At 37.7% G+C, this 27,365-nt stretch overlaps 2 protein-coding genes across 9 annotated transcripts in view; both read left to right on the top strand.

Annotated features, from left to right (window-relative positions):
• Positions 1-13,495, top strand: part of LOC126372772 (protein N-terminal asparagine amidohydrolase) — a 127,744-nt gene extending 114,249 nt beyond the window's left edge. For 5 of the 6 annotated variants that reach the window (XM_050018654.1, XM_050018653.1, XM_050018652.1 and 2 more), the window contains 7 exons: positions 1,248-1,441; positions 2,773-2,838; positions 4,361-4,543; positions 8,464-8,681; positions 9,844-9,948; positions 10,432-10,593; positions 11,423-13,495. In XM_050018654.1, the coding sequence (XP_049874611.1) occupies positions 1,255-1,441; positions 2,773-2,838; positions 4,361-4,543; positions 8,464-8,681; positions 9,844-9,948; positions 10,432-10,593; positions 11,423-11,548 (1,047 nt within the window). In that variant the 5' untranslated portion in view covers positions 1,248-1,254 and the 3' untranslated portion in view covers positions 11,549-13,495. The remainder of the gene's footprint in view (positions 1-1,247; positions 1,442-2,772; positions 2,839-4,360; positions 4,544-8,463; positions 8,682-9,843; positions 9,949-10,431; positions 10,594-11,422) is intronic. The other variant, XM_050018656.1, reaches the window with a different exon arrangement.
• An 883-nt stretch (positions 13,496-14,378) lies between these two features.
• The window catches only part of LOC126372820 (brain protein I3-like), a 503,203-nt gene continuing 490,216 nt past the window's right edge, over positions 14,379-27,365 (top strand). For 2 of the 3 annotated variants that reach the window (XR_007567222.1, XR_007567221.1), the window contains exons 1-2: positions 14,379-14,534; positions 15,184-16,883. Coding sequence is in view for 1 of the 3 variants with exons in the window: in XM_050018729.1 (XP_049874686.1) it covers positions 14,477-14,534; positions 15,184-15,527 (402 nt within the window). In the remaining 2 variants the exon portion in view is untranslated. Of the gene's footprint in view, positions 14,535-15,183; positions 18,961-27,365 lie in introns of those variants that run through there. The other variant, XM_050018729.1, reaches the window with a different exon arrangement.

Raw genomic sequence — 27,365 nt, 5'->3', positions numbered from 1 at the left:
TAAGGCGATTGGAACTAGTTTTTAAGGCGATTTCATTTACATAAAGAAAGAAAACATTTATTTTCATATCATGCACATTATGTCGATTAATATTTTTTTAAAAATAATAAGTCTTATTCTTGTACCTACTCTACTTGTATTGTTTTTGTGTTATACTGGTTGGTACTCAGTAGTCAGTACAAGATGTTGCAATTTTAAAAGTTCCTATTTGGATGATTTTCTTGTTTTAAATAATTTATTTTCTCTCTTTTCTTATTGTAAGTTTTTTGCGGGAATTTGTTTAGAAACATCTCGTCTTTTTATTTTATTACCAAGTTACCCTTTTGCTCTCTTACTCAATCATGTCTTGTTACCTATTCAAAAATATTCAGGAGCATGTCAGCTTCGGTTTCCCTACGTGCTACGTCGTCGGTAGCTGCAAGGGTACGGTCGTTGGCGCCGCTTAAATGCATATGAATGGAATGCATCCGGAGTGTCGTGCAGGTGACCCTACGACTCACTGAATACATTACCAGACAATTGTTCAGGCGGACGACAATCGTCGCGTATTGTTTGCTCTACTGTTTGTGATGTTTTAGTTTCTTTTTTTATGTCTTTATGCAGCGGGGTTTTTGACGTCTCTTGTTTGTTGGTCTGATTTTTATGTCACTGATTATTTATTTACAAAGGAAGTTATGTTGAAATCGATTACTTTAGGTATTTATAAGGTTGTCTCCTCACGCTATATTCTGTACAAGGCAATAGGTAAGAGCTCTTCGACTTTATCAGTTTGGAGCATTACGTTGTCATCTTTTTGTATAAAAATATAAGTTTAATAATTAAAAACTAAAACCCGATACGTTAAAATAGGTATATTTCACAGAAATTCTTCCGAATAGTGATATTTAGGTGATAGCCGTGGTCGTAATGCCGTGGTAACAAAACTCTTGGCACTATTAGGACAGTGTACGTGCATACACACACATACATAGCCGTCAAACACTTAACCCTTCTTTTTTGCTTCACCGCAGTCGGGTAAAAATAGAATGTGTACCGTTCTATAAGAATACGTTATTCTTAATATTGCTTTTGTGTGAGTCATGAGCCTTTGGCGGCTCAATAGTAACCCTGATGAGGTTGATCATTGGTTTCACAACCCACTCGACACAAGAAGACTGTCATCAAAAGTCAAGGACGTTCTCAATTCAATTTTATAACGTCTATTTTCCTTTTTTGAATCGGTATCAAATTTTCACATCTTGTTTCAGCGGTAGCATGGTGGTGGTGCTGAACGGCGTGCTAGCGGACGAGTGTCCGACGTCGGTGCGGGCGCTGCTGGCGGCGCATCCCGGCTACCGGGACGCGGCGGCGCAGCTGCTGGGCGCCGCGGTGAGGGTGCTCGGCCCCGCCCACCTGCTGTACGTCGCGCAGCGCGAGCTGGCCGCCGTCGCGCCGCATGACAGTTAGTATATTCTGGACATAATAAAAAATATGACTTACTACATGTAGTTCGGTAACTCTCCTTTTAGTAGGTAAATTATATAGCCGTGGCAGCCCAGTTGGAAGATCGCTTGACTCTCACTTTGAGGTCGCAGGTTCGAATTCCAGCACGGGCATAAACCTCATTGGTCCGAATTTGGTTTCGAATCTATGAGAACCAAGTGTTCAGCGGTGAAGGAAAACATAGTGAGGAAACTCACATTCCCGACAAATGCGTTTTGGAGGTATGTGACCTTACCTATATTGGACTGGTTTTCCCTTCGCGGGTTGGAAGGTCAGACAGGCAGTCGCGTCTGTGAAAAACTGGACCTGTCAAATCTTCAGGTTAGGTAAGCGGATCCTGTGAAAAACGGGATATCGCTAGGGAGAAGATAATGATATATGTCTTAAGTCTCCCAGCCTCGCTGCCATCCAGAACGGTTCCATAAGAATCTAGGCAGTTGGTCTAGTCGCGTCACCGCCGCTGTCGCCTCGATGATGTACATATAACGTCATTCCAATCGCCGCCTTACTCAGACGCTCATAGCTTTCTTAGAACATAGTATTTTTTTACATTTCCTTTTAACTGTAGGTACATTGTAGTTTAGTTTACAGGTTAGTAACATCGTAACGAAAACTTTGAGGGATGATTCAGGACATGATTCTGAGTTGATATCAAGTGGAATGTTCCGTCGCTAAAGTATGGAACGGAAAATAATTTAAAAACACTAAAAATTTTCATGAATTTTCCGACAGGAAAGTCTACTTGATATTAACTCAGAATCATGATCGGAATCATCCCCCACAGTAGTCGTTACGATGTACCCTGTATGTTTGGGTACTTACCTATTGATTGCGCTAGGAGTCTTAGTACGGCTTTGAAATAGCCTACTCTGGGCGCCATCCCATTCACGTCAGACAGAGTACTGCGGGGCGGAAGGCAAGAGGGAAACCATTGCCCTAAATAAAACACATAATAACGGGTTCTTACCGCGTTTAAATGGGGATATGAGACTCCCGATATTTCGACACTGAACTTATCACTCATGACTGACTGATCTCATCAGTCATCCCGTGATCATGGCACTTGCAACAGTGTCGAAATATCGGGAGTCTCATATCCCCATTTAAACGCGGTAAGAACCCGTTATTATGTGTTTTAATTATGATAATAACCGCGTAAACTTAAAACCATTGCCCTATTTTTCCCTAAAAAGTAGCATCGAGAATGCTACACCGACAATAGCGTGGCTCTTAATTAGTGATGATGATTGATTGTGCTGATTCTTATTTTGCCCTTTTTTGTCTTTTCAGAAAATGTCCAAATCATAGGATCAGACGACGCCACGTCATGTATTATAGTAGTTGTCAGACATTCAGGTAAGAGAAGTTCATAATAATTAACGTAAACATACACAAGACACACATACCTAGGCCTAAGCGAACATACTGCAATGCATGGTATAACAATACCAGCGGGCTTAGCACCGTAAGCGTGCGACTCTTTCTCGCCACATACGTCACCCGTCACTCACTCACAGTACTGCACAGAAAGAGACAGATGATCTCTGTCGCGGCGAGAAAGGGTGGCGTATATACGATGCTAAGATATACCAGGTATGCTCAGTCTTATGAAAAGCCGCCTTTGTTAGCCGTTTCGTGACGTAATTGTTACACAATGTTACCATTTTATTAATGAAAATTAAGCGAATTACGGACTAACGTACTTAATTGCTGTCTCTTGTCACATATAAACTGTAACAATCATTAAAACTGTAAGTAAATCTTTTACTGAAAGTTCAGAATTGACTTGCAAAGTAAATTAAAAACATTACTCGTGGTTAATTTTTTTTTATAAAATAGTAACGGAGGGTGAGATGACGTCAGCGTGGCTAACCTTGGTCACTTTTGAGCATACCTGGTTTTGTTGTATCATGCTACAATGAAGTCCAGGATATTACATAGAAACGCCAGCGAGCATGTATGAAGATTTTTATGATAGTGAAAGAAACAAAAGTGGTGTGTCAGGATCGTAGTAAGTGGAATTCCGTGGTCTCTGCCTACCCTAATGGGAAATAAATCATAAACTATTGTTCCATTGTTTTACTTTGTATGGTATGGGGTGGTGTGATTGTACGTATTATGAAAAACATACATTATAAGATCAAAAATTAAATTATTGAATTTAGAAATTTTTGCTTTTAATGTTAAGTGGTTGTTTTTTTAAAGTTGTGCACGGAACACGTAATTATATGTTGCTAACTTTACCGAACGTAATAATAATTAGTAATCTCGTTAGTTCTTCTTGTTAATTCATTAGTTGATATAATCTGTCGTAATTACAGATTTAGCTCTTGTTTAATGATCTTTTGATATGTAATTACGTCTATCTATACATCAATTCTTTTGTTGATAATATCATAATTCTTTTATACTCAAATAACATATCCGGAATATTGAGTAACCGACGCTTAAATACTACTTCTCCCACACTTAACCCTTATTTTGCCAGGTTCTGAATAAACGTTTATTGTAACTACGAAATTGTAGGATTTCGTATCAAATGTGATGGAAAAAAGTCGTGACGAATGCTGAGAGGGATGATTCAGACCATGATTCTGAGTTGATATCACGTGGAATTTTCCGTCGCAAAAGTATGGAACTGAAATAAATTTAAAAATCTTTTCATGAATTTTCCGATAGGAAATTCCACTCAAAGTTTTTGTTACGATGCCACTAACACCCTCTGTCTTCACCTTTACTGAAAATCAATTAATCGTCTTTTTGATAACTTCGATTTATTTTAATTAATTTCTCAGTGAAAAAACGGGTGACTCCCGCCTCTATGCCTCCTCCAGCAATAGTCTGGACAATCAGCACATAAACAATATTTACTTTTCAGGATCAGGGGCCGTAGCACTCGCGCACCTGGACGGGTCAGGCACCGCGGACGCGGCCGCGGCGATGGTCGCGAGGGTACAGCAGCTAGCAGTCGGGTACCCCGAGGGCCGTCTCGAGTTGCAACTAGTTGGGGGCTTCACGGACCCACACCGCTACTCCGATGAGCTGTTCGCCAATATTATGTGTGAGTTTCACTGTTTTATTCAAAAAAGAAGTGCAACGGCTGCCATGGTTAAGCGTTGGCCTTACGATCAGGAGGTCCCGGGTTCGATTTCCAGTGAGGACATATTACAAAAATCACTGTGATCCGTAGTTTGGTAAGGTAGGACATTGCAGGCTAATCACCCGATTTTCCGAAATTAATATGATCCGTGATTCAGGGAGCACGTTAAGCAGTCGGTACTGGCTATTATTTACTTTAGTAAGTAGAAATAGTCGTTACATGGGCATGTGAAGGGCAGCTCAATACTACCCCTAATAATCTACACGAAAGAAGTAGAAAAATAGAAGACATAATGAAAGCATAGAACGGCAACTCTCCGCTCCCCACCAGCGGCTGAGCTTAGGTTTACCTCATCCCCCTCGGTCTTACTTTATCCTTCAACCTTGTAGGCGTCAGACGTCACACATAGATACGAGTGTACGATAAAGTCAATGTGTAGTGTCTGTGTAAAATGAGGTGTTTTGTATGAAGTGTCCGGGGTCTGGCAAAAGTACATCTTAACTGAATTAATCGGAGGACAAGCCCGATTGGGAATACAGTTAGTTCTGTGTAAAATGAGGTGTTTTGTATGAGGTGTGAGGGGTGTGACGAAGGGAGGGAAGTTCTGACTCGGATTGTCTTTTTCCAAACTCCGCCCATCGCAGCTGCCACGAATGTTTTTCTATCAATATTCTCCGAAACTGTGAGTAAAAGTGGCGCTACCATCATTCACGTTAATGGTTTTTTACATGTTTCCATTCTCCGGTTGAAGATGATTGTTTCTCAGCCGTGACGGATTTTGGACGATGGCCAACGGATATATTGTGGGATTTGTTCAAGCAGTTCTGTTGTTCACCACGCTTTTAATCTTTTTGTCTGTCGCGTTTAATACTTAAATCAGGAAACCAGGGTAGTTACAAAGGCTACATCAAGCAATTCATTTAAAAAAGCAATATTGCTATTTGACATTTCTTGACATTGCGTACTTACGTTTTATACGCAAATGTCAAATTGCAATATTGCAGTTATGTAGATTATCGTCAAAAGTGAATCAGGCACACCTCAGAACGCTTGCCTCTTACTTTGAGGTCGCAGGCTCGAATCCAGCACAGGCCTAAACCAATGATTGTCGTATTTGTTTTCGAATTCATGTTTGGATCATAAACGATTGCGTTCACGTTGCGATCACGTGCTCAGCGGTGAAGGAAAACATAGTGAGGAAACGGGAAATTCCCGGGAAATGCATTTTTCCGAGGTATGTGACCTAACCTATATTGGACTGGTTTCCCTACGCGGGTTGGAAGGTCAGACAGGCAGTCGCTTCTGTAAAAAACCGGACCTGTCACATCTTCAGGTTAGGTAAGCGGACCCTGTAAAAACGGGATAATGCTAGGGAGATGATAAGTGAATCAGGCTCTTAGAATAATAGAAGTTAAATTCTATACGGATAGTTTATACATCAGAAGATAAACTTCCGTTGTGCAACTCGTCATATTATATCATAGAGCGGTCATGTAAGTGAATGAATGAATGAGTAAACACTTCATTGCACACACAAACTTTAAACAAAAGTGAACAATGGCGGCCTTATCGCTAAAAGCGGTCTCTCTCAGACAACCTTTGATAGATGATAAATATAAACAAATAAAGACTACAGTCATAGAATAAAGAATAATACTACGTATAGAACGGCAACTCTCCGCTCCCCACCGGCGGCTGAGCTAGGTTTATTTCACCCGCCTCGGTCTTACTTTAGTCTTCAATCGTATGGGTGTCAGACGTCACACATACACAGATGCGAGTGTACGATAACGTCGATGTGTAGTGTCTGTATAAAACGAGGTTTTTTGTATGAAATGCCCGGGGTGTGCTGCAATGTATCGCGCAAACACATACAGTTTACGTCATGTATACCTATAATAAAATAGCATACTATGGAAAATAAATATACACATTACACAAATATACATGCACTTACAGAAACATGTCTATAGACACTTCGTTTTCCCGCGTAACGGAATACAAAAAATAGTAAAAGATATACAAGTAAGTAATAAACTCAGTTGTAGAAGTACTATATTTAATTAATTGCGCCAGAAATCTAATTCGAACTGGCTTCCTGCATCACTATCACTGTTTGGTCGCGTGTACACTGTGGACAATAGGTAGTAGGGTTGCCAATTTATTCTGAGTATTTAGAACACTTCCCGTCGACCCAATTCCCGGATTAAGTACTAGCTATCATTATCTCCCTAGCATTATCCTGTTTTCCACAGTGTCCGCTTATCTGAACTGGAGATTTGACAGGTCCGGTTTTTTACAGAAACGACTGCCTGTCTGACCTTCCAACCCGCGAAGTGAAAACCAGCCCAATACAGGTTAGGTCACATACCTCTGAAAAATGCATTTCTCGGGAATGTGGGTTTCCTCGCGAAGTTTTCCTTCACCATCTTACTTAAGTCCTAAACGTATGTAAGCCGCTAAGGAGGAAGTAGGACAGCGCACAGACATACAGATGTCTCGCTCGCACTTACACATTAGACGGCTCAAGGCAATAATGAGATTTTTGTATTTTTGATCACAATTTGGACCCCGTTAACAAAATATCTTACAAAGGTTTCTCTCTCTCTTTATTTAAGAGCTGCGCTCTTGTCGGTGGAGTAATAGCCTCCATTTTCATTACTAGAACAACGGTACAAAGGCTTACAAAGGTAACATAAAAAAATATCACTGGCAATAAATAATTAAATTAAATCAATCAATAATAATTTATTACACAACGACATATACACAGGACATAAACTTACTAATAAAAAAATAAGCACAATGGCCTTATTGCTAAACAGCAATTTCAGCAAATTCCACTTCCAAAAACCCGGTTGGTAACCCTTAATAGACCGTGGACGCCCACGCCTATCTTGTCCACTCACTTGGCACGATGACAAGCGCACGTCTTTATGCTTGGACTGTACGTCTATTGCTAAATCAATCCATCATAACCAACTGAAGATGTCTGAAGAGCTATAATGTAAGCTAATTGGGGTATTGAACTCTGACATAGGTGTTAAGGATGAAGAAGGATGTACAGTCATGAACAATATAATGTACCCACTTTAGGACTCTGTCGCACTAACATATTTGACATTTAGTGAGACTTACAGTTCAATTTGTCAAAAAAGTTAATGTGACATGGTACCAAATTGTATACATATTAATGCTCGTGACCGTACTATGTACTACATTTTTTGAATGAGTATATTATAAGAAAAATCGAGTTGGTTTGTGGATCTAGGTATTTATTCAGTAATTATTAAACCATATACAACATTATCATACGCAAAGATGGCCCAAAGAGACCTGGCGACGCTCGGTTGACCAACGAGTTGAAAACTCTCAGCATGTCATGGGAGCAAGGTACAGAGGCTACAAAAGAGCGCGAGGAGTGAAAATCTGTTATTCGAGTCCTACATCCCAACAGCGGATAAAAGGATTAGAAGAAGAAGACACAAAATTGTACATTTACGTTTTGGCGCGATTGAGCTAGTCTCCGAGACAATCGGATACATTCTAATATCTTATTTTATTTACTGCCTGTCTAACTTTCCAATCCGCGAAGGAAAACCAGCCCAATACAGGTCAGGTCTCATACCTGCAAAAAGCATTTCTCGGGAATGTGGGTTTTCTTGCGATGTTTTACTTCACTATTGAGCACGTGATAAACATTTAAGATCTAAACATGTATTCGAAAACAAATTCAAAAATCATTGGACAAAACATTCTTAATTATGTAACACTAGCAATTTGTATGTATCAATGTTATTTATGTCCATTTGAAAAGTCCCTGTTCAAATGTAACAATAAATTTAACACCAATTGGCAATAATTTCTTTTCTCCCTTCCAGTATCATTCCACCGGTTGACCGTAGAGATAGACCTGACGCTTGCGTGTTGTTGCGAGCTGAACACAGCCCTGGGCGGGGGCTCACCAGCGCCCCTGGTCACGGGCGTGGGCGTCGACATACGAGCGGGGGACCTGTTCCCCGCCACGTTCCCGGATAAAGGACCCGAGTTGCCGCTTCGAGGGGCCCGGACTATCACTGGGGGACCCCATTCGGCGCAGGTTGGTGGTGTTTTGTTTTGAGAGATGTTGAATTATGACGCTCCTAACACCTAAACCGGCTTTGGTTTAGGCGAATCTTCTTTACTTTCGATTATATTCCAGTAAACGTATTGATTTCCAGTAAAGCGGAGATGTGTCATAGAGTGTTTCATGGAAACCTATACTTATAAACTACTTGAGGCGAGGTCGAGGTGTTAGAAGCGTCGTATTTGAACAAAGTGATGGACGAAGGACTCTCTTATTGAAAGCCAGCAATATAATACATCAAAAAGAGATTGAGGTGGTTCATTCTACGGGGTACAGGTTGGTTTCCATCATTGTGTGTGTGTCTGTGTACTCTTCTCGGCATAAATATGAAAGCCGTGATCAGAAACGCTACTTTTTAAACAGTTTCAACCAAGGGAGATCAGGGTAGATAGCCAGGTTTATGGTATGAGATGCCCGATCAAGATCAGTGCCGGATTTACCCATAAGCCAAATATACCCGGGTTTGTGATGCCCCCATGTTCACAGTTGTCCCCTATACTTCTCTCCGGGGAAAATCTACAAAAAAGGTTCTACATTATTATTAACGCTTTACCATCCTGCCGACTGAGGGTAAATAAAATGAAATAATGAATGTTCTTTAAGAAAATATAAATACATAACACGCTTATTTTACAAAAAATCACGTTCTAGCTTAAGCTGCTTATGATTATGACCATAATAAAAATATTACCCTCCCTGCAGTGGCTGCCTTCTTAACGCGTGTTTAGTTAATTTGCACGGATTATACACACACCTACTTTATATGTCCCCCCGCGCACTAGGAGTTTAGGCTGCGATCAGGTTCAAGATAAATTATGAAATTCTGATTACTAAATAAAGACAGATATAAAACTACCGAAAAACTTCTTTTTTCTATTTAACTTATTTATGAATTGTAATCAAGGTAACGTAATAGTAAGTCTGACGTTTTATCACGTTTTTCTACGACGTCACAGTGTGCTTTTGCATACAAATTCCATAACGATCACGTGTTTTGACGTTTAGTAAAAAGTAACTGGTTTGACTGGTAGGAAATTAGCCTATTATGGTAAAAAAGGTAAATGAAGGGGGCATCACACACTTGGGATGCTTGGGGTAACACTTACCGGCGCTGATCGAGATCTCACTATTGAAGGTATGGCAGACGGAGAACCGCTGCCGGCTAGACGGCCCCAACGATCGCGGCTCCTGCAGGTGGCAAGGCAGCAACATCGGGGTTGACAGCTATGGCTGTAGAGAGGTGAGACGGGAACGAGCGTCCCCATATTTCGTTCGGCAATGGTGCCTATTCGGTCGGACACACACTTAACCTGATTTTAGTTTGACAGCTCCCAAACCAGTCGCCGTCCTTCACTTACAATAAGTGCAAGAAGGAGATGGAACTAGTTTTAATGCTGTCAAATTAAGTCAAAAATTAGGCTTGTGGTTTCCCGAATCGGCATCAAAATGATACCTTTTTCGTTATAAGATTCCTGTTAAGACTGGTCCAACTTCGAGATTTTGTGTTATTTGAGGTACTCTCCGTACGCGGAGCGCGGATAGCGCGGGATAACGCTAGGGAAATGATGATGATGTCCATTTTAATACTTGATCCGTGATTTTTCGAGCATTGAAGTAGTATCTAAGTACCTATTTTTATCAGGAGTTTTTTGCCCTCTTCTTATTAATTGCATCTAATATCTCAGTACATTATGGTCAATAACCTTGTTGTCATTTATTGCAGGTGCTAGACATCTATGACAACGGTGTGGGTATGTTGCGCGTGGGCCCGTTCAACTACGACCCGCTTAGAGGCGTCGACCTCTGGCTCGAGCAGTCCGACGACTTCATACTGCAGCATCTAAGCACCACGCCCGCTGTCGAGCCGCCGCATTTCGTGCATAATGTAGGTGGATACATAACATACGCTCACGACATATTCCTAGTTGCTGGCGATGTGGTGACCCATCATCATTATCAATTTAAGAGCCACGCTCTTGTCGGTGCAGCATTCTCCATGCTATTTTAGGGAAAAATAGGGCAGTGGTTTCCCTCTTGCCAAGAACATTTTATGCGAAAATTTTTTTTGCTATTTGACACAAATTCCTCATTCTTGAATCAGTCAATAAAATGGCGAAGTTAACAAATTTTAATTTATTTTATTTATTTATTTGGTCAAGCAACCAAACCAACAAATACACTGATATATGGTTACAGTTTGCAGTTAATACATAATATAAAAACTAAGCGCCTTGCCGACACAACATGCACTAATACTTAGGTAATTACAAAATCAAATTACAGTTAGAAAAGTAACAACTTCAACTATTAAAGTATTAGTTATAGATAAAACAGTTTTTGCGCGAATTATATCGAGGCCTTCGACCAATAGCCGTTTGAGGTCCATCTACGTAGATAGCATTCGTATCATTTATTGGTCGAAGCGCTCAATATAATTCGTGCCGCGCGCGGCGCGGTTGTCATGCAAACCCGGCCGATGTGAAGAAGATATCTATTTTTACCGACTTCAAAAAAGGAGGAGGTTCTCAATTCGACCGTATATTTTTTTTATGTTTGTTCGGGCATAAATTCGTTGTATATGAACCGATTTTGATAATTCTTTTTTTATCGGCATACAATTCGTAAGTAGTAAATCAATAAGGTGAGCGCTTGATGTCCGTGCCATATCGATTGGATGGATGATTTGTATTTGATTTTGATAATTTCTCTTCCAGATCCGTATGACGTTGAAGTTCATCCAGCAGCACCCGTTCCCAGCCGTGACGGTGTTCCCGGACAACCGGCCGCACTATTACCGCCGTGACGAACAATCCGGCTGTTGGGTGCCCATGCGCTTCTAAATACACAATACACACATAACCCGTGCGAATTAAATAGACACCTAGCTAGTATGCAACCTTCTTGACGCGTGTGCAGTTAATTTGCACGGATTATACGTACACCTACTAAGTAATAGGTCCCCCACGCAATAGGGGTCCAGGCTGCTTCAATTTTGTTTACTATTTCTCATGAACTAAGACAGAACGTAGGCATATAAAACCTTACAAAACACTTAAATGGAACATTCAAAATATTGGTACATACCATTAATATATAAATACCGAAGGTTGAACATAAGCGCTCAAAAAGTGGGACGAAAAGAAACAGCAACGCTCTGACATTCCATAGTTCGCAATTATAATTACGAACTGGCAGCATGTGGATTTGTATAACCGGTCCGCGTTACAAATCACCACGCGCTGTCGATGCTAAGACGAGGAGCATACCTACGTATTTTATGACGATTTTTATTGAGTCCATATAACGCTGCGTATGAATATTTTGTATAACTAAGTTAGCGTCCAGTTTTCGTCGTATTGTTATAATATGACGCGCTTTATCTGCGGTATTTATATATCATTGGTACCCTAAAATGACAGTACCATTGTACGTTCGACGTTAATAGTTATTGTTTTGTTTGCATACTGAAAATAGTAACCATGCATCACAGAAGGCCAGTGCTCCTTGACTGGAAATATTCACCTTGCAGAATGGAATATTTCTTGGACCAAAATCTTGACGTGACTCGATTATCGGAACTTTTTAAAAGTTTACAATTAATTCACGGTGTTACTCGCTATTTTGTCTCGAATATTTCTATTTCACTACCTAGATGACACATTCTTCTGATAAGATTCACAAAAGTAATTACGATGCACAAAATTAGGTAATTTTACTTTCGGTTTTTAATAAATTCCAACACCTATCCAATACAATAGGAATCTCAATAAATAGACTTAATTTATTGTAATAATTGTTGGAGACATCACTTTATTAACTAAAATATTACACAGATAAAATCGAGTATATACTAAATATCCGATTATATCATAGTTGTAGTGTGAATGGACTTTGATTCGAAGAAATTGTCGACAACAAATATAGTATAATACACATGTCGACAGTAAACTGTTGTTAGAAAACTGTTGTTTCTGTGTAAAGTGACGTATGCATTGCGCATGGATAGGTACTCTGTTTAATATTAATTACGACTATGACGACGTTGATTAATTTGATCGTAAAAAAAATAAAAAGAAAAAAACAGTTTTATTGGCAATATATTTTTCAGCCATTCGATTGGCTCTCTGTGCGACAGTATTGCCAATAAGGCATTGAATTTCTACTCTTTTTATCACTGTAAATAAACAGCGCGTTACAGGGTATGTAAACTCTGAAAGTAAATGGTAAATTGCTGGCAAGATTAGCCATAGTTGACGAGTATGTTACGAAAATATTTTTGTCGTTACTCGCTTTATCATGACGCAATTTTGTGATAAATAAAACTACTTTCCTATATTTAAAATAGCTATATGAACAATTACACTTAATAAACAAGTGTTGTAGAAATGTTTGCATTTTTTTTTTACCGTTACTTTAAAATGTTGTGTTAATTTGATTCCAGATTGCTCTATATTTTCTTTGTGAATTTAAAACTTTCCATTGTATGTAAATATGAGAAACAAATTATGTTAATGTTATTAGAATAATGTAATGATTGTATATTTTGAAATAAACGTAGATTTTTGTTTTTATGCCAATATTTAGCTGTTTCTTAAATTATCAATAGACTCTCTTGCATTATATTCAAACATGAGCTCGGGTCTGGGCCAATCTATAAGTAGTATGGCAATATGGACATTTGCATGTAAATATTTTAGCAAGCAAGTACGTAGATATGATTAGTTAATGACGTTAATAGTTATTGTTTTGTGAAATACAATGAATATATTGAAAGTTCTAAAGTTAAACGTGTTTCATTTAATGCGCTTACGATTATCGTAGATTGATATTTGTACTGAATTTTAGCATTGCAGTAGAACTATCGCGAGGAGTTGTTAGAAAGGGGATTCTCGTAAAGTAGAATTAAAAACAATGAGTAAATATCATAAAGGGGAGTTCATAAAGGAGGGGGGGGAGGGGCCTTTTTTGCAATAAATAAATGAAAAAAAAAAGAAAGGAGTAAATGGAAAAAAGACTGTGGTTTAGGAACTATATAATTACATACTTATTATTGTTACCATAGAAGTTATAACACGCCTACAATCATCACCAGCCCATTAACGTCCCCAATACTGGGGCACGGGTCTTCCCTATGGATGGATAGGGAGATCGGGCCTTAAACCACCACGCGGGATTGGTGATTATTAACGACTGCTAATGCAGCCGGGACCAACGGCTTAACGTGCCTTCCGAAGCACGGAGGAGCTCGAGATGAAAACTTTTTTTTGTGGTCACCCATCCTATGACCGGCCTTTGCGAAAGTTGCTTAACTTCAACAATCGCAGACCGAGCGCGTTAACCGTTGCGCCACCGAGCTCTTCTCTTTTTGAAATTCTTGAAGTTGAACTTGTCTCTGTACCTTTATTCGGGACATCTTGACTCGGGTCACTGTCACAACAGAAATTATCTAGGTGGGTAAATCATTGAACACCGAAAAGAAGAAAGATCTAGGATATTTTTTCCAGCGTTCATTGTTATGAGTAATGACCAGTTAGTAAATCCACACAGGTTAACAGCGTTTTAAAAAACGTTATTCTAAACGAAACCTTATTTCAATATTGCCATATTACAAAATGGTAGATTTCGCAGAATCCCGACATGGTAACATAATTTTGACTTTGACAGCTGTTTTCTGTCATCGCAAAACGAGTTTCGGAGTTTTGTTGAAGCGTTGTTATTGAGGAAAAACTTCTTCAAAAGTGCTTAAATACTGTCTTTTGGTGTTAAATATGGAGAAACCGACTGTTACTGAACAACCCCCGCCATATTCCGCCACATATCCGCAAGGTAACATGATACTTGTATGGAAATCGACTAATACCTTACCGACTATGTAAATGCACTACACAATGCGATAAGCCTGCGATACTGCGCAATGTTCGATGAAAATTAACTTCTATGCGGCATTTAGATAACACTGTTTATTAGTTGTTCCGCTTCTTAATGTCATTTTTGTATAATGCTCGTATTTTCTGACAAACCAGGCCAGCAAGAAGCGTGTCAATCTGCTAAGTTCTTATTTCACAATAATAAGCTGCCATCATTGTTTATCTCAGATTTTTCTTGTGTCTCTTTGGGGCGTAACAACAACCTAAATTCTTAATTAGATTAGGTATTTGGTAAAAGTTAATCTTTTAAGTTTCCAATAAGTTTTTTTACCTAGGGAAATTTATTACAAAGGTCTTAGAAATACTATTTGTTATTAGGAACTCTAAAATAGTAATGCTGAACAATGACAATCCTATACCTATTTCATAACAAATATTGTTATAATTTAATTACTCAAACAAATTAAGTGTCAATGAGGGTTAACAGGCCTGCCTTGTAAACAACAATAGTTAGTAGTATTTTGAAGTGAATTTATTTTATTAAATAGGAGATCTTATAATTATATTCATACTATTTTGTTATAACTATTAAATTTATATTATTTCAGGACCTCAACCACAAGTTCACCCACAACCACAAGCCCAACCGGGGCCAGGGGGAGCATACCCCCCACCCGGAGGAGCTTACCCCCCTCCGCCTCCTGGCTACACACCATTCGGTACCACTCCATCAGCCCCCAGCTACGTACCCAACTATGGTGCTACCAACATCATCATACCACCACCCATCATTGCTGTTGGAGCCTGCCCTGCCTGCCGCGTTGGTATCCTTGAAGACGACTTCACCTGCCTTGGTATATTATGTGCCATCTTGTTTTTCCCTCTAGGAATATTGTGCTGTCTCGCTCTCAAGAACAGAAGATGCTCAAATTGTGGAGCTCTTTTTGGCTAGACTTTAAATAGAAAGAGCAAAGTCAATGATATATTTTGGAATTACTGATTTACAATTTAACTGACTGTGGTACTAAGATAGAGAGCTGTACAAATGGTTTTTGAAATTAGGTTATTTTATATTTAACGGAACATTTACTTTGTCTGTTTTTTCTATTTCAAGAGACAATTCAGTTAAATGGTAAATCTGTGTAATTGATTAGATCGAAATATGTGAAAAGAGACATCATTACATGTATATATCTACAAAATAAAAATGTAAGGTTTGTAACAAAATCAATCAGTTGTTGCCTTATCAGTTGAATGATTCATCATGCATATTTAGATTGGGAAAACATCATTTGATTTTAATAGCCAGTATGTACTAGTGAATTACTATCAACAAGAAAACATTTGCAATTTTAGGAGGTAAATAATTCAATATTTTTCTTATTTTGATTTAAAATAATGAAAATACACAAGTCAAATGGGTCAATTAAAAAAACAATTGCAATAACATTATGTACATAGATGGCCTAATATGGCCACTGCTGGGCACAGGCGTTTTATAATTTGCATTAGAACACGCTTTCAAGGACCATCATAGAAACATTTATTTGTTGTCGCGCGCGCCGCGACATAATGTGAGCGAATATAGTTGGTTCATTTGTGGCGTAGCCAATAGAATCTGTTCATTTGTTGCAACGGGCGCGACATCCTAAGGGCATAGCTAGTTCGCAGATCTAAAAGAGACACAGCTTAAAATCTGTTGTGTCTAGTATCTCGACAGATTAGAGGTTAATAATCTAATTGGTCAATGGATCCCATTTTTAAATTGTGATAAAAAAGTAATAAACTATATTACAATATCGTCAATATTGTAATGTTTTTGTGTATGTTTTTAGCTGTAGTTTTTATAAGTAAGTAAGTCATTTAATTTCTACAAGTTATATTATTTACTTTGTTGCTTTTAGTTGATGTTAGAATGCATAACGATTCCATTACAAATTTTATAACTTCAAAGTACAATAGTGTCATTTACATTGCCATATAAAAAAAATGTGTTAATTGGTTTTTAATTGATTTCGATGATGGTTCCAGTATACACCAGATCTGATTTTATTTAAAGTTATAAGGGACGGATAATCGACAGGCATAAAAATTAAGGAACACATGTTAATTTTATGAAGAAATTTAAACAACCCTCTCAAAAGAAAGAATTAAGTTGATAACACACGTTAAACGGGTTGTATATCAGCAAGAAGCCTATTTGAATCGGCCGGGTTATTCATTCATTTTAAAATTAACAGTTGTTAATCTCCTCTCGTGTGGGTTGAGAGGTGGATTACCAACCTCGTCAATTGAGCCGCCAAAGAAGGTCCCTGACATGACTCATGTAACGACTACTTACTTACATCAATTAAGTAGTAACCGGGACCAACGGCTTATCGTGCCTTCCGAAGCACGGATCATATTACTTTCGGACAATCAGGTGATCAGCATGTAATGTCCTAACCAAACTTGGGATCACAAAGTAATAGCAGTTGCTAATTATCCGTCCCTTTCCTTTTCGGCGGATAAGAAAATGACAGGTATATATAACTTAAAATAAAATTAGATGTCTGCGGGAATCAGGGCATTTGCCATATTCTTTTCTTAAAGTATTAATTTGTGTGAAACCAATGAAATTGAGTGTAGATAAAAATGATTATTTCTTTTTATCAAGTTTTGTGTTACGCAGCTGAAGTAGTAGGACGGAAAAAAGTTAAAACATGGTTCTATTGTTCAAACTTGCTGGCGCGAAATATTGCAAAGTATATTTTTACACTTATTAGGGTAGTACTTCGAACACCGAAAGTCAGTATCATCACAGTGAAAGTGACCTCGAAGGACGTTCATTGTTCATTGACCAAATTGGAGATATCCTTAGTAAAGTTTCAGTACGATCTACTCTGAATCGGCGTGCGTGTATGAAACGATTGATGAATGTGGAGGAAGCAAGAGAAGTGTGTCAGGATCGAAGAAAATGAAATTCCACAGTCTCTACTTTGGCGGGAAATAGACGTGATTTTATCTATGTATGTGAACGTAAAAATATTCCAGAATCTTTTACCTTTTTGCAAATATCCAGTTAGACAATGTTTGTCGCCAACTTATGTAAGTCCTAACTGGATACTTGCGAAAAGACCAAAGATTCAGGGATATTTTTGCGTTAACTGTCACCACCGGTGTACGAAGATCTACCCATTGGATTACAGAATGTTACTGACTTCGCCCCTCCTACATTTTTTTATAATTTATGTAGTATTCCCTATGTTATATAATTATGATTATTTTATCCTTCGATTTACTGATCTTTAAATTCCGTTCCAGTTTCTTCTTATACTTTTTTAGAGTTACAAGAACACACAACACAGGAGCTGTGACAAGAGCAGCGGGTTCAAGTCCCGTCCGAGTCCGATTTTTTCCATTTAATTTTGTATTTGAGAGTTTCTCTAAGCATGGGTGAGTGTTAACAAAAATCCTTTTTTAGAATTCTTTACCCTGCCACCAAAGGAGGAAGGTGATGTATTTTTTATCAGAAATGTTGTTAGAAAAGTAAAAAAGAAATGTTGTTAAAGTGTTATCAGAAAGTGTTCGCCTCACCATTGCTCGTAGTCCGAGTTCTTTCCTTATACTTTCTTCCTTCTTTGACTTCCTATCTTATCTGTTTCTACACTTCCTACTTATCTGATCTTGTGTGCTCTCCATGCTGATATAAACACATAAGCCTTAGAAGGAACTGGGGGGTTAAAATGGCCACATCGAAGCAATTCATCTAAGAAAGCAATATTGCAATTTGACATTTGCGCATATAAAAGTTAGTGGGAAATGCAAACAATGTCAAATAGCAATATTGCTTTCTTAGATGAATTGCTTCGATGTGGCCATTTTAACCCCCTGAACATAATATGATACATATTTTGAGAAAACTAATAATCAGCCTTATTACAAAACGAAGACTGAAAGCTAAACTGGGTTGATATAGGCTGTGCCTTATTGTCATGTCTTGAAATAAGTCCCGCGGCCGCGGCGCTAGTGTCGCAGATTCTGCATAGAATTATTATGACTCGCCAATTAGTTCCTTTAAAATCCGTAGACTTCTTTCGTGGCGCGGATTATTATTTAATTCTACCTCTAGTCTATTTTTAGTCTTCGTTATGTAATAAGGTGAAATGTTTTAAAATGTTTAGTAAATAGTTGTCCAAATAATGATAGCTACCTGACTATACTAAACGACTGATCATATTGTCACAGCCAAATCGCCTTCATGTTATGGGTCGTAGGTTTGTTAAGATTGAAACGAGATATAAGTAATGTTATAATATAATTAAGTATACCTACGTTTAAACGCGTGATCTATGAGAATTTTATTGAATTTGTATAGATTTTTCAAAATAAATTTTTGGGTATAACGATTGTGTTTTCTTTTGAAGATTTAGATTTAGAATAGCCACTTGCATAATATACATTATTGTGTGTTACACAAGAAACAATTTAAATTAGGCGCTTGGTGGACTTATTGCTCTTCAGAATTTTCTACCAGGTGATAATAATAACAAACCAAATCAAGAAATTTAATTTATTACCATATTAATAATAGCCAATGTAACATTGATTAACCACTGAAAAATATATACACACTGAACTGTGTATATTATATGATCTACTACTAGATAGGTTTTTAGATACAGCAGAGTGTGTGCTGCTGATAGGGAACCAGCGGACTGATATATTGCTGAAGACGATGCGAAATGATGCTGAAAATTACTTGCGGGCGCTCAATACGTTGCGTTCGTTCATCTTTCCTTTCACTGGGTTTTTATAGCTTCGGTGATTTTCGTGAAACGTTTTATATAATAAGTATACAAGTTTTCACGCTTAGGTAACTAGATTTTTCTGTCGCCTTTACTGTCTTATCGTTTACCTATCCTAAAATATAGGTAAGTATCTTTTTCACATGGCGCTCCGCTCTGTGAAGGAGTTGCCTTCGCTTAACTTTCTAATTTCATGGATAACAGATATCTTTAATCTTTGTTTTTGGGTATAAATCATGACCCTTGTTATTACACCCAGGCACAACACATCATCCACCCAATACATTTCTCGGGAATTTGGGTTTCATTACGATGTTTTTCTTCACTGCTGAGCATGTAATAATTATTTATGATCCAAACATGAATTCGAAAGCAAATTCGACAATCATTGGTTTAGGCCTGTGCTTGATTCGAACCTGCGACCTCAAAGTGAGAGGCAAGCGTTCTACCAACTGGGTTACTACGGCTCTAAAAGTATGAGTCTGTAAGTTCATTATTACCATGAAATATGAAAAACATTCACATATGATTGTATTCGTTACGTTCCACGCCGGCATTTTTAATGAGGACTCCACTCGCAGTTGTCTGTGTTCATATTATTCTTCTACATATATGATAATGTACAGGGTGTTAGTGACATCGTAACGAATACTGAGGGGGATGATTCAGACCATGATTCTGAGATAATTTTCCGTCGCAAAATTCTTGATTGTTTTTTGATTTTGTTTTCAATTAACTTATGCAATGGAATGTTATGAAGAGCTGCAGCATCCCCCTCAGTATTTGTTACGATGTCACTAACACCCCGTATAAGTAGGACAAGTAGATAGGGTTTTAGTGTACGAATAAATAATATTTAAGTGACATCCTTTCTTTTGATTTTAGTTTTGATTTCTTCTTTTTCAGACGGGAACTTTTGAATGGAGGTGGCGGGAATTTTTATCGGTTGCGGGAATCTACTATGAAGAGTTCGAAAGTTAAAATTGTTTATGAAAATATAACATTATTCAAGAGAATTGCTGAATTGTTTGAATAGGTCGAGAACCTCCCATCTAAGAGCAGTAGTAATATCAAAAGTTATACTCTTGAATCTCATAATATTCAAATATCAAGTCATCACAAGTCATATCTATGTTAAAATACCTAAGTAGGTACGTTACGTGGGAAGCAGGTATTTTTAATGAGGACTCAACTGACGTAATACTTTATCATACTCTTTTATACCAAGCGAGACTTTAGGTTACTTTATTATCAAACAGGGTATTATCATATATAGAGCAAAAAGCCGCGGAAATAAGTTAAGTAGGGATTGTGTTATTATGAAACCTTTTCTTTGCTGATGTACCTGCTTGAACCTTACGCTCGTTATTTTAACTACTTATAGAAAATAACAGATAATTGTAGCCTTATTAACTTAAATATACTTAGATTAAATATAATAATATAATAGTGCTAATTCCTGTAGACACCATCTAATTTTATTTTGAGTGTATTTTTTTTATCCGCCGAAAAGGAAAGGGATGGATGATTGACATCTGGTTAATTTTAAAAAAGTGATCGAATGAATAACCCGTGCGAATCATATAGGTATTTTGCTTGTATGCAAAACGTGTCCTGTCAACTTAATTCTGTCGGGTTATTGGCCAATGTTTGTTAGATGGTAGTTTTAGATTTGTGCTGAAATTAATTAAAACATATTTCTGATGGGTTGACTATGTTGAAGAGAACATAGCCCATCAGTTTATTTAAATTAAGATACGACGATAACATGCAATTTGGGGGGGAACTCAAGCTAGAATTGGTGCGGGGAAAAAGTGTCCTTTCTATACGTAGTATTGTTATTTACTATATGGCTATGCATCCTCTTTGCTCACAATCCAGCAGAGAAGGGCTTGTTAGCGCGCGCGCTTTATCGCTGCTCTGTGAACACTCTCATTCATTTATAATGTTTGATAACACCGCGCGACACGCCGCATCTCCGTAAACTGGGCATAAGTAACAGTATTCATGTTACCTAAACATTTAACATTCTTAAACTAACCTACCTCTAACACTAAGTATCGTTTACTACGTAATGTACACGTATCTTAGTTGAGTTACCTCTGAAAGCCCTTGAGCTTGCTACGAGCTACGACTCTCGTAGCGTTTCCGTAACCACCGCTACGTGAAATCTAATAGTGCTACGACTATTTTATGAAGTTTAACTAGGTCACGATGTAAGTTAACCACGATTTGTTTATAGATACCTACGATATAAAGCACAATATACGCCTGCAAAGTAGGCAAGAGTTTCAAATTATTTCGCTTAGCCAAACACTGCTTAGATGTTAATAACCTGATATTATATACATTTACACCACTTGATACTGGTACTTTTTCATAAGGTGTTATACTTATGTACGTATATATATACACGTGATATACACAAATATGTAATAACTCATCATGAGATTAAAATGTATAGTAATTATTGGATGAATTCTTGATGGATTGCACACAATTCATTAGTGATACGGCTCACCACCTATCACGTTGGTCTAACTTTCTGTTAGTGTCTAGATGGCGTGTGGAGAGTTAGTTCATCTTGCGATGGATGTACCTCTTACTACCCCAATTGGGATATAGTCGTGGGATATAGTTTACGACATGCTCGTAAATACAATCATCTGGACACGTCCTATGTGCCTCTATAATATACGTTGATAAATGATAAAAAATATTAATGTAGGCTAACTAACGTCATCGAGAACAGAAAAGGCAATACGATTGGACACTTAATAAGACACGACAAATTTATTAAAAACGTCATGGTACGTTATATCCATACTAATAATTATTATTGTTATTTATAATAATTATTATTGTTGTTATTTATAATAATTATTAGTGTGGATATAACAACTGTATATTTATAACCTTTTTGTATAACATGCCAATTCAGCTCAAGTAGGTAGAAATCCAGGCTAGGCTAAGGTTTGTAATTAAAATACGAGTAAGATATAACGGTCCCTTCGTTAAAATTAAAACAATTACTGGATGTAAGTAAATGAATTCTCTCTGTTCCGGGGAATTCAATAAACGGATGTCATAAACTTTTTAAAACGTTTTGTGAATAGTAACAAAAAAAATACTTTTCACATTATGAGGGTACGAAAGAAAAATTGTGTAAGTTCAATCGTTTTACTTATTAACTTAGTTTAATTTTGGTAATAAATACATGTCAATTGCCGGCCTTATCGCATAAAGCGTTTCTTCCAGGCAACCGTTAATGTAACAGTTCAAGTGCAGTTCGGTTCTAAATATTTTTTTGACGTGGCATATTTGCCGCAGATGGCATTAACAACTTGTCCGGAGAAGTGGGGAGCGCTTAGGGGTCTTTCTCGGTATGAAAATGACAACAGACCCGTGCCGCGTTTATCAAACTTACTAGTCTACACGTTCACAAGCTCCAAGTTACTCACAAGTACGTGTAAATTACGTTTATCAAAAAAGAAGAGGGATTGTAAAATATACTTCTAAAATAAACATTGACACTTGTAACATGTACAGTCATGAGCAATATAATGTACCCACTTTAGGACTCTGTCGCACTAACATATTTGACATTTAGTGAGACTTACAGTTCAATTTGTCAAAAAGTTAATGTGACATGGTACCAAAGTGTATACATATTAATGCTCGTGATCGTACAACATTGTTTCAGCCTATTTCGATTTTCGACAATTTTTTTTAATTTTATTACTAAACCCTATGGAATTTGAAGTTAGAATTAATTCGAAATACAATAAATTAGCTGTTGGAAGGGGAGGACGGGTCTCATTCAGTTACGGTCATGGTTCTTTTGATTAACAGGGCACTGGGAAGGCCCTGTCGGGTGCGTAAACTAGAGAAACACAAAACACAAACGCAAAAATCTCTAAAAACAACAACTTACGCACCTTACATTTTATGTTTTGTCGTCAGGAGAAATGTATTCTTGAATTTGTTATATTTCCGTTTTCTCGACTTCGTTCACATTTCCCTTCGTTCATAAAAAGGGCATTTTAGTAATCTTATTTGGAAATGAACCGCGTCTCAAATGTTTTTCATTTATATTCCTTATTGAAGGTAATGGCAGACGGAGTAGATATTACGCGTTATAACTTCGCGTTGAATTTTAAATGAAAAAATACAGTGATTGTATGTGCTTTGGTTCAGAGTATACCCTAGGTAAGCTAGTATTGTAGATGTGCTTTGGCCGGATAAAGATAAAGGGGCCGACCATTGCTACCAACACAATATATGCAGTAGTACCTATAAACCCTTTCTCAACTCAATCAATAATACATAATAAATAAATAGTATATTGACAACAGTTACAGTAACAATGTTTACTACATTGAGCTTATTTTTAACTAGAACATGGTACAAAGCATGGTTCACTGACTTCCAAACTAAGTGGAAAACTTATGACTTGGAAAGCAGGGTTCCGTCGTACATTTTTGCGGAAACAGTAATATTATAATCTAACTGTAACAATTATAAAAATCAAATCAATCAATTAAACAAACAAAATGTGTGCGCGTGTGCGTGTGTGTGTCTGTGTATGTGTGTGCATGTGTATGTGTGTGTGTATCAACATCATATATAATAACAACAACTGCATACTTACGGTACATTTTTTTCGTGGTGCCGAAATGGTGCGCCACCGCGGTCCTATTGAGATAGGGCCCCAGGGCCAGATCAGAGATGTCCTTCAGAAAAGGTTCAGTACGATCTACTCTGCACCGGCATGCGTGTATGAAACGATTGACGAATGTGGAGGAAGCGAGAGAAGTGTGTCAGGATCGAAGCAAATGGAATTCCATTGTTTCTGCTTACCCCGGTGGATAATAGGCGTGAGTTGAATCGTATATATACTAATATATTCTCATCAAGACACATGGGAGTAATAACAACTGTAACCCTTATATATACATAATTCACATTTGTGTATGTGTGTGTGTGTGTGGTTGACCGTTGGTCTCAAGATCCGGAGGCCCCGGGTTCGAATCCCGGTGGGGACATATCACAAAAATCACTTTGTGATCCCTAATTTGATTAGGACATTACAGGCTGATCACCTGATTGTCCGTCAGTAAGATGATCCGTGCTACGGAAGGCACGTTAAGCCGTTGGTCCCGGTTACTACTTACTGATGTAAGTAAGTATGTAGTCGTTACATGAGTCATGTCAGCTCAATAATAACCCTGACACCAGGTTGATGAGGTTGGTAATCCACACGATAAGAAAAAGAAGCTGTGTTTAGAAATTACTGCATTATTGCTCAAGCAGCAGGCCGCCTGTTGTGCCTTTCTGTATCTGTTGTCCTTATTTCTGTATCTTGTGTCCATTGTGCTCAATAAAGTATTTTATCTATCTATCTGTAATAGACACCTCCACCAACCAGCCGAGGAGTAGCGTGGTGGAGTATGCTCTATATCCCCTCCGATTGATTGAGGGGAGGGCTCTAAAAATCACAGAATTCGAATATATGAGTTTGAATTCATGTTAGATGATATCACGTGATTTTCACGCTTAGTGCGCGGTTAATGGCTAGAGGCTCGGCAGTATTACATGGGACTTGGCGAGAAGTGCGGGTATTTGATATACCTATACCTCTACCTACCCCGCGGATAAGAGATAGCGCGCTATTAGGAGGTACCATTTTCGCAGAAACCACTCTTATGGCACAAGTTTTAGTGTAGTAGTTGATTTTATCGCCACTAAAGATTGTCAATATTTACCTTTCGCCCGTAAAGTGCCCGGTTTTATGACGCCTTTTTAATGCCGTGCCCACATTTGTCTTAAAATAAATAATACCTAGTGCTTTGAGTGCAGAATACTAAAGTAGGTAACTTAGAAGCAAAGTGGACTCATTGTTTATTATTAAAATACGAATACTGGGTAAACTACTACTAGCGACAAGGATAATGTGCTCAGCTCAAATACAAATAAATCATTACCGGGAGCGTACTGCAGGCGAAAAATTTAATTTTATTTTAAATTTTATACCTGTCACTTTCTTTTTCGCCGAAAAGGAAGAGGATGATTGACGGTTGGTAATTTTAAAATAAATGAATTCAATAAATTAAATAATTAATTTTGCCCGAGCGAATTAAATAGGTATTTATCTCGTTGGTATGCAAACCGTCACGTGTGAACAGTACACGGCAAACGGGCTGTCAATTCTGTCGGGTTATTGGTCAATGTAAAATTTTAAGAGGGATTTAAGGCCAGGCGCGCACTACGAGTTTTTCGCCGCGCGGCAGAAAAAGCAGCGGCATAATGTCACACTGTAATTCTGTACCAAACAGTTTTAAATTGTATTGCGCGCACTTGACGGCAGAGCCACCGCAGCGGCGCAGTATTACAGTGCGACATTAGGCCGCTGCTCTTTTCTGCCGCGCGGCGAAAAACTCGTATTGCGCGCCTGGCCTAAGATTTCTGCCTAAAATTATCGTATGTGTTCCATAAAATTTCCCTATTTGCTATATGCCCTTAATCCTAAATATTTGCTATAATCCCTTTCCTATTTGGCTGAAAATACAATGTCAGGTATAACTTAAAATAAAGTTCTACAGGAATGCATGTTTTTTACGATAGGTTCGTATTTTGACCACAATTTTATCTGATGGTAAGTAATGATGCGGTCTAAGGGGCATATCTCACTACGACAATATAGTGGTACAACCACGGTGGTCGCTTTAACGACAAAATAGTAAGCATGTAGTTGTAACCTCGTTTAAGTATAAACTACATAAATTTTTGGGTGTCGAGCCTATGGTTGTGCAGTTGTCCTTAATGCTCTAATTTTCAATGTTGTAAATGTTTATGAATATTTGTATTATATAAATAAACAGGTAACTTGGTATAAATAGGTAGGTTGGTACAATATTCCTTAAATAGTCTCCATTGAAATTCCAGGAAATTCAACAGAAATTAATTATATTTCAGCATAAAGGAGAATTAGCAAGGAAAACGCCCGTGCGAGCTTAAATACATATTCTGAGTAAATCCCTCGCTGAAATTGTACAAGACTGCATACAGTAACGGAACATTTACTTAGGTAAGTACCGAAGATTTGTTTTCTAACAATCATTATTATTATATGTATAAAGAATTTACACAGAGGCGCTGCGTTGCGTTACTGCGTGTTTTTCTGTGAAAATGCGTACATTGGAACTCATATATTACGAAATATTCAGCTCACATTGTGCCGTTTATCATGTAACCTCAAATTCGTTATTTAAACAACTTCAAGAAATAAGTAAACGGTTTCTGGAAATGACCTTAAACTGATTAAAAAAAGGATATTAAGTAATAAATCTAATTAAACTTATAATTGTTTTCCTAACTGGTTTAACATATAATACCTATTTTAATTACATCTCTATGGCTTTATCCCGATATTACCAAAAAAAATATAAAAAGAAAATGGCCCCGATTCCTGGAGACACCGCCTAATTTTATTTTAAGTTATATCCGTCATTTTCATATCCGTCGAAAAGGAAAGGGACGGATGATTCACAGCTCTTAATTTTAGGAAGAATGAGTAAATTAATGTGTCGGGTTATTGACTGACGTAAAATTTTTAGACGGTTGGTTTAGATTTGTGCTTAAAATTGACGTGTGTTCCATAAATTTTATGCTTGTCGATTACCCGTCCCTTTCCTTTTCGGCGGATAAGAAAATGACAGATATAACTTAAAATAAAATTAGATGGTATTTACAGGAATTAGCACCATTGTGTTTTATTTCGGACAATTTTACATCAAACAATCAAAACAAAAATCAAAAACAATCAACCATCAATCAACAATCAATCATCATTTTTTAGTTTTTTTTGTTTTTTAACAGAATCCGCTAACCTAACTTGACCATTTTGCTGACAACTAATCTAAACATCCAATTACTATTGATTTTTTTTATGCCAATCACTCAAAAATCATAGACCTAGATATGTAAGTATCACTTACCTATTT

Source organism: Pectinophora gossypiella, chromosome 14 (genome assembly GCF_024362695.1).
Source record: "Pectinophora gossypiella chromosome 14, ilPecGoss1.1, whole genome shotgun sequence".
NCBI classification, from domain to species: domain Eukaryota; kingdom Metazoa; phylum Arthropoda; class Insecta; order Lepidoptera; family Gelechiidae; genus Pectinophora; species Pectinophora gossypiella.
The sequence above is the reverse complement of the archived record's forward strand: the minus strand, read 5'-3'. Positions and strand labels throughout refer to the sequence as shown.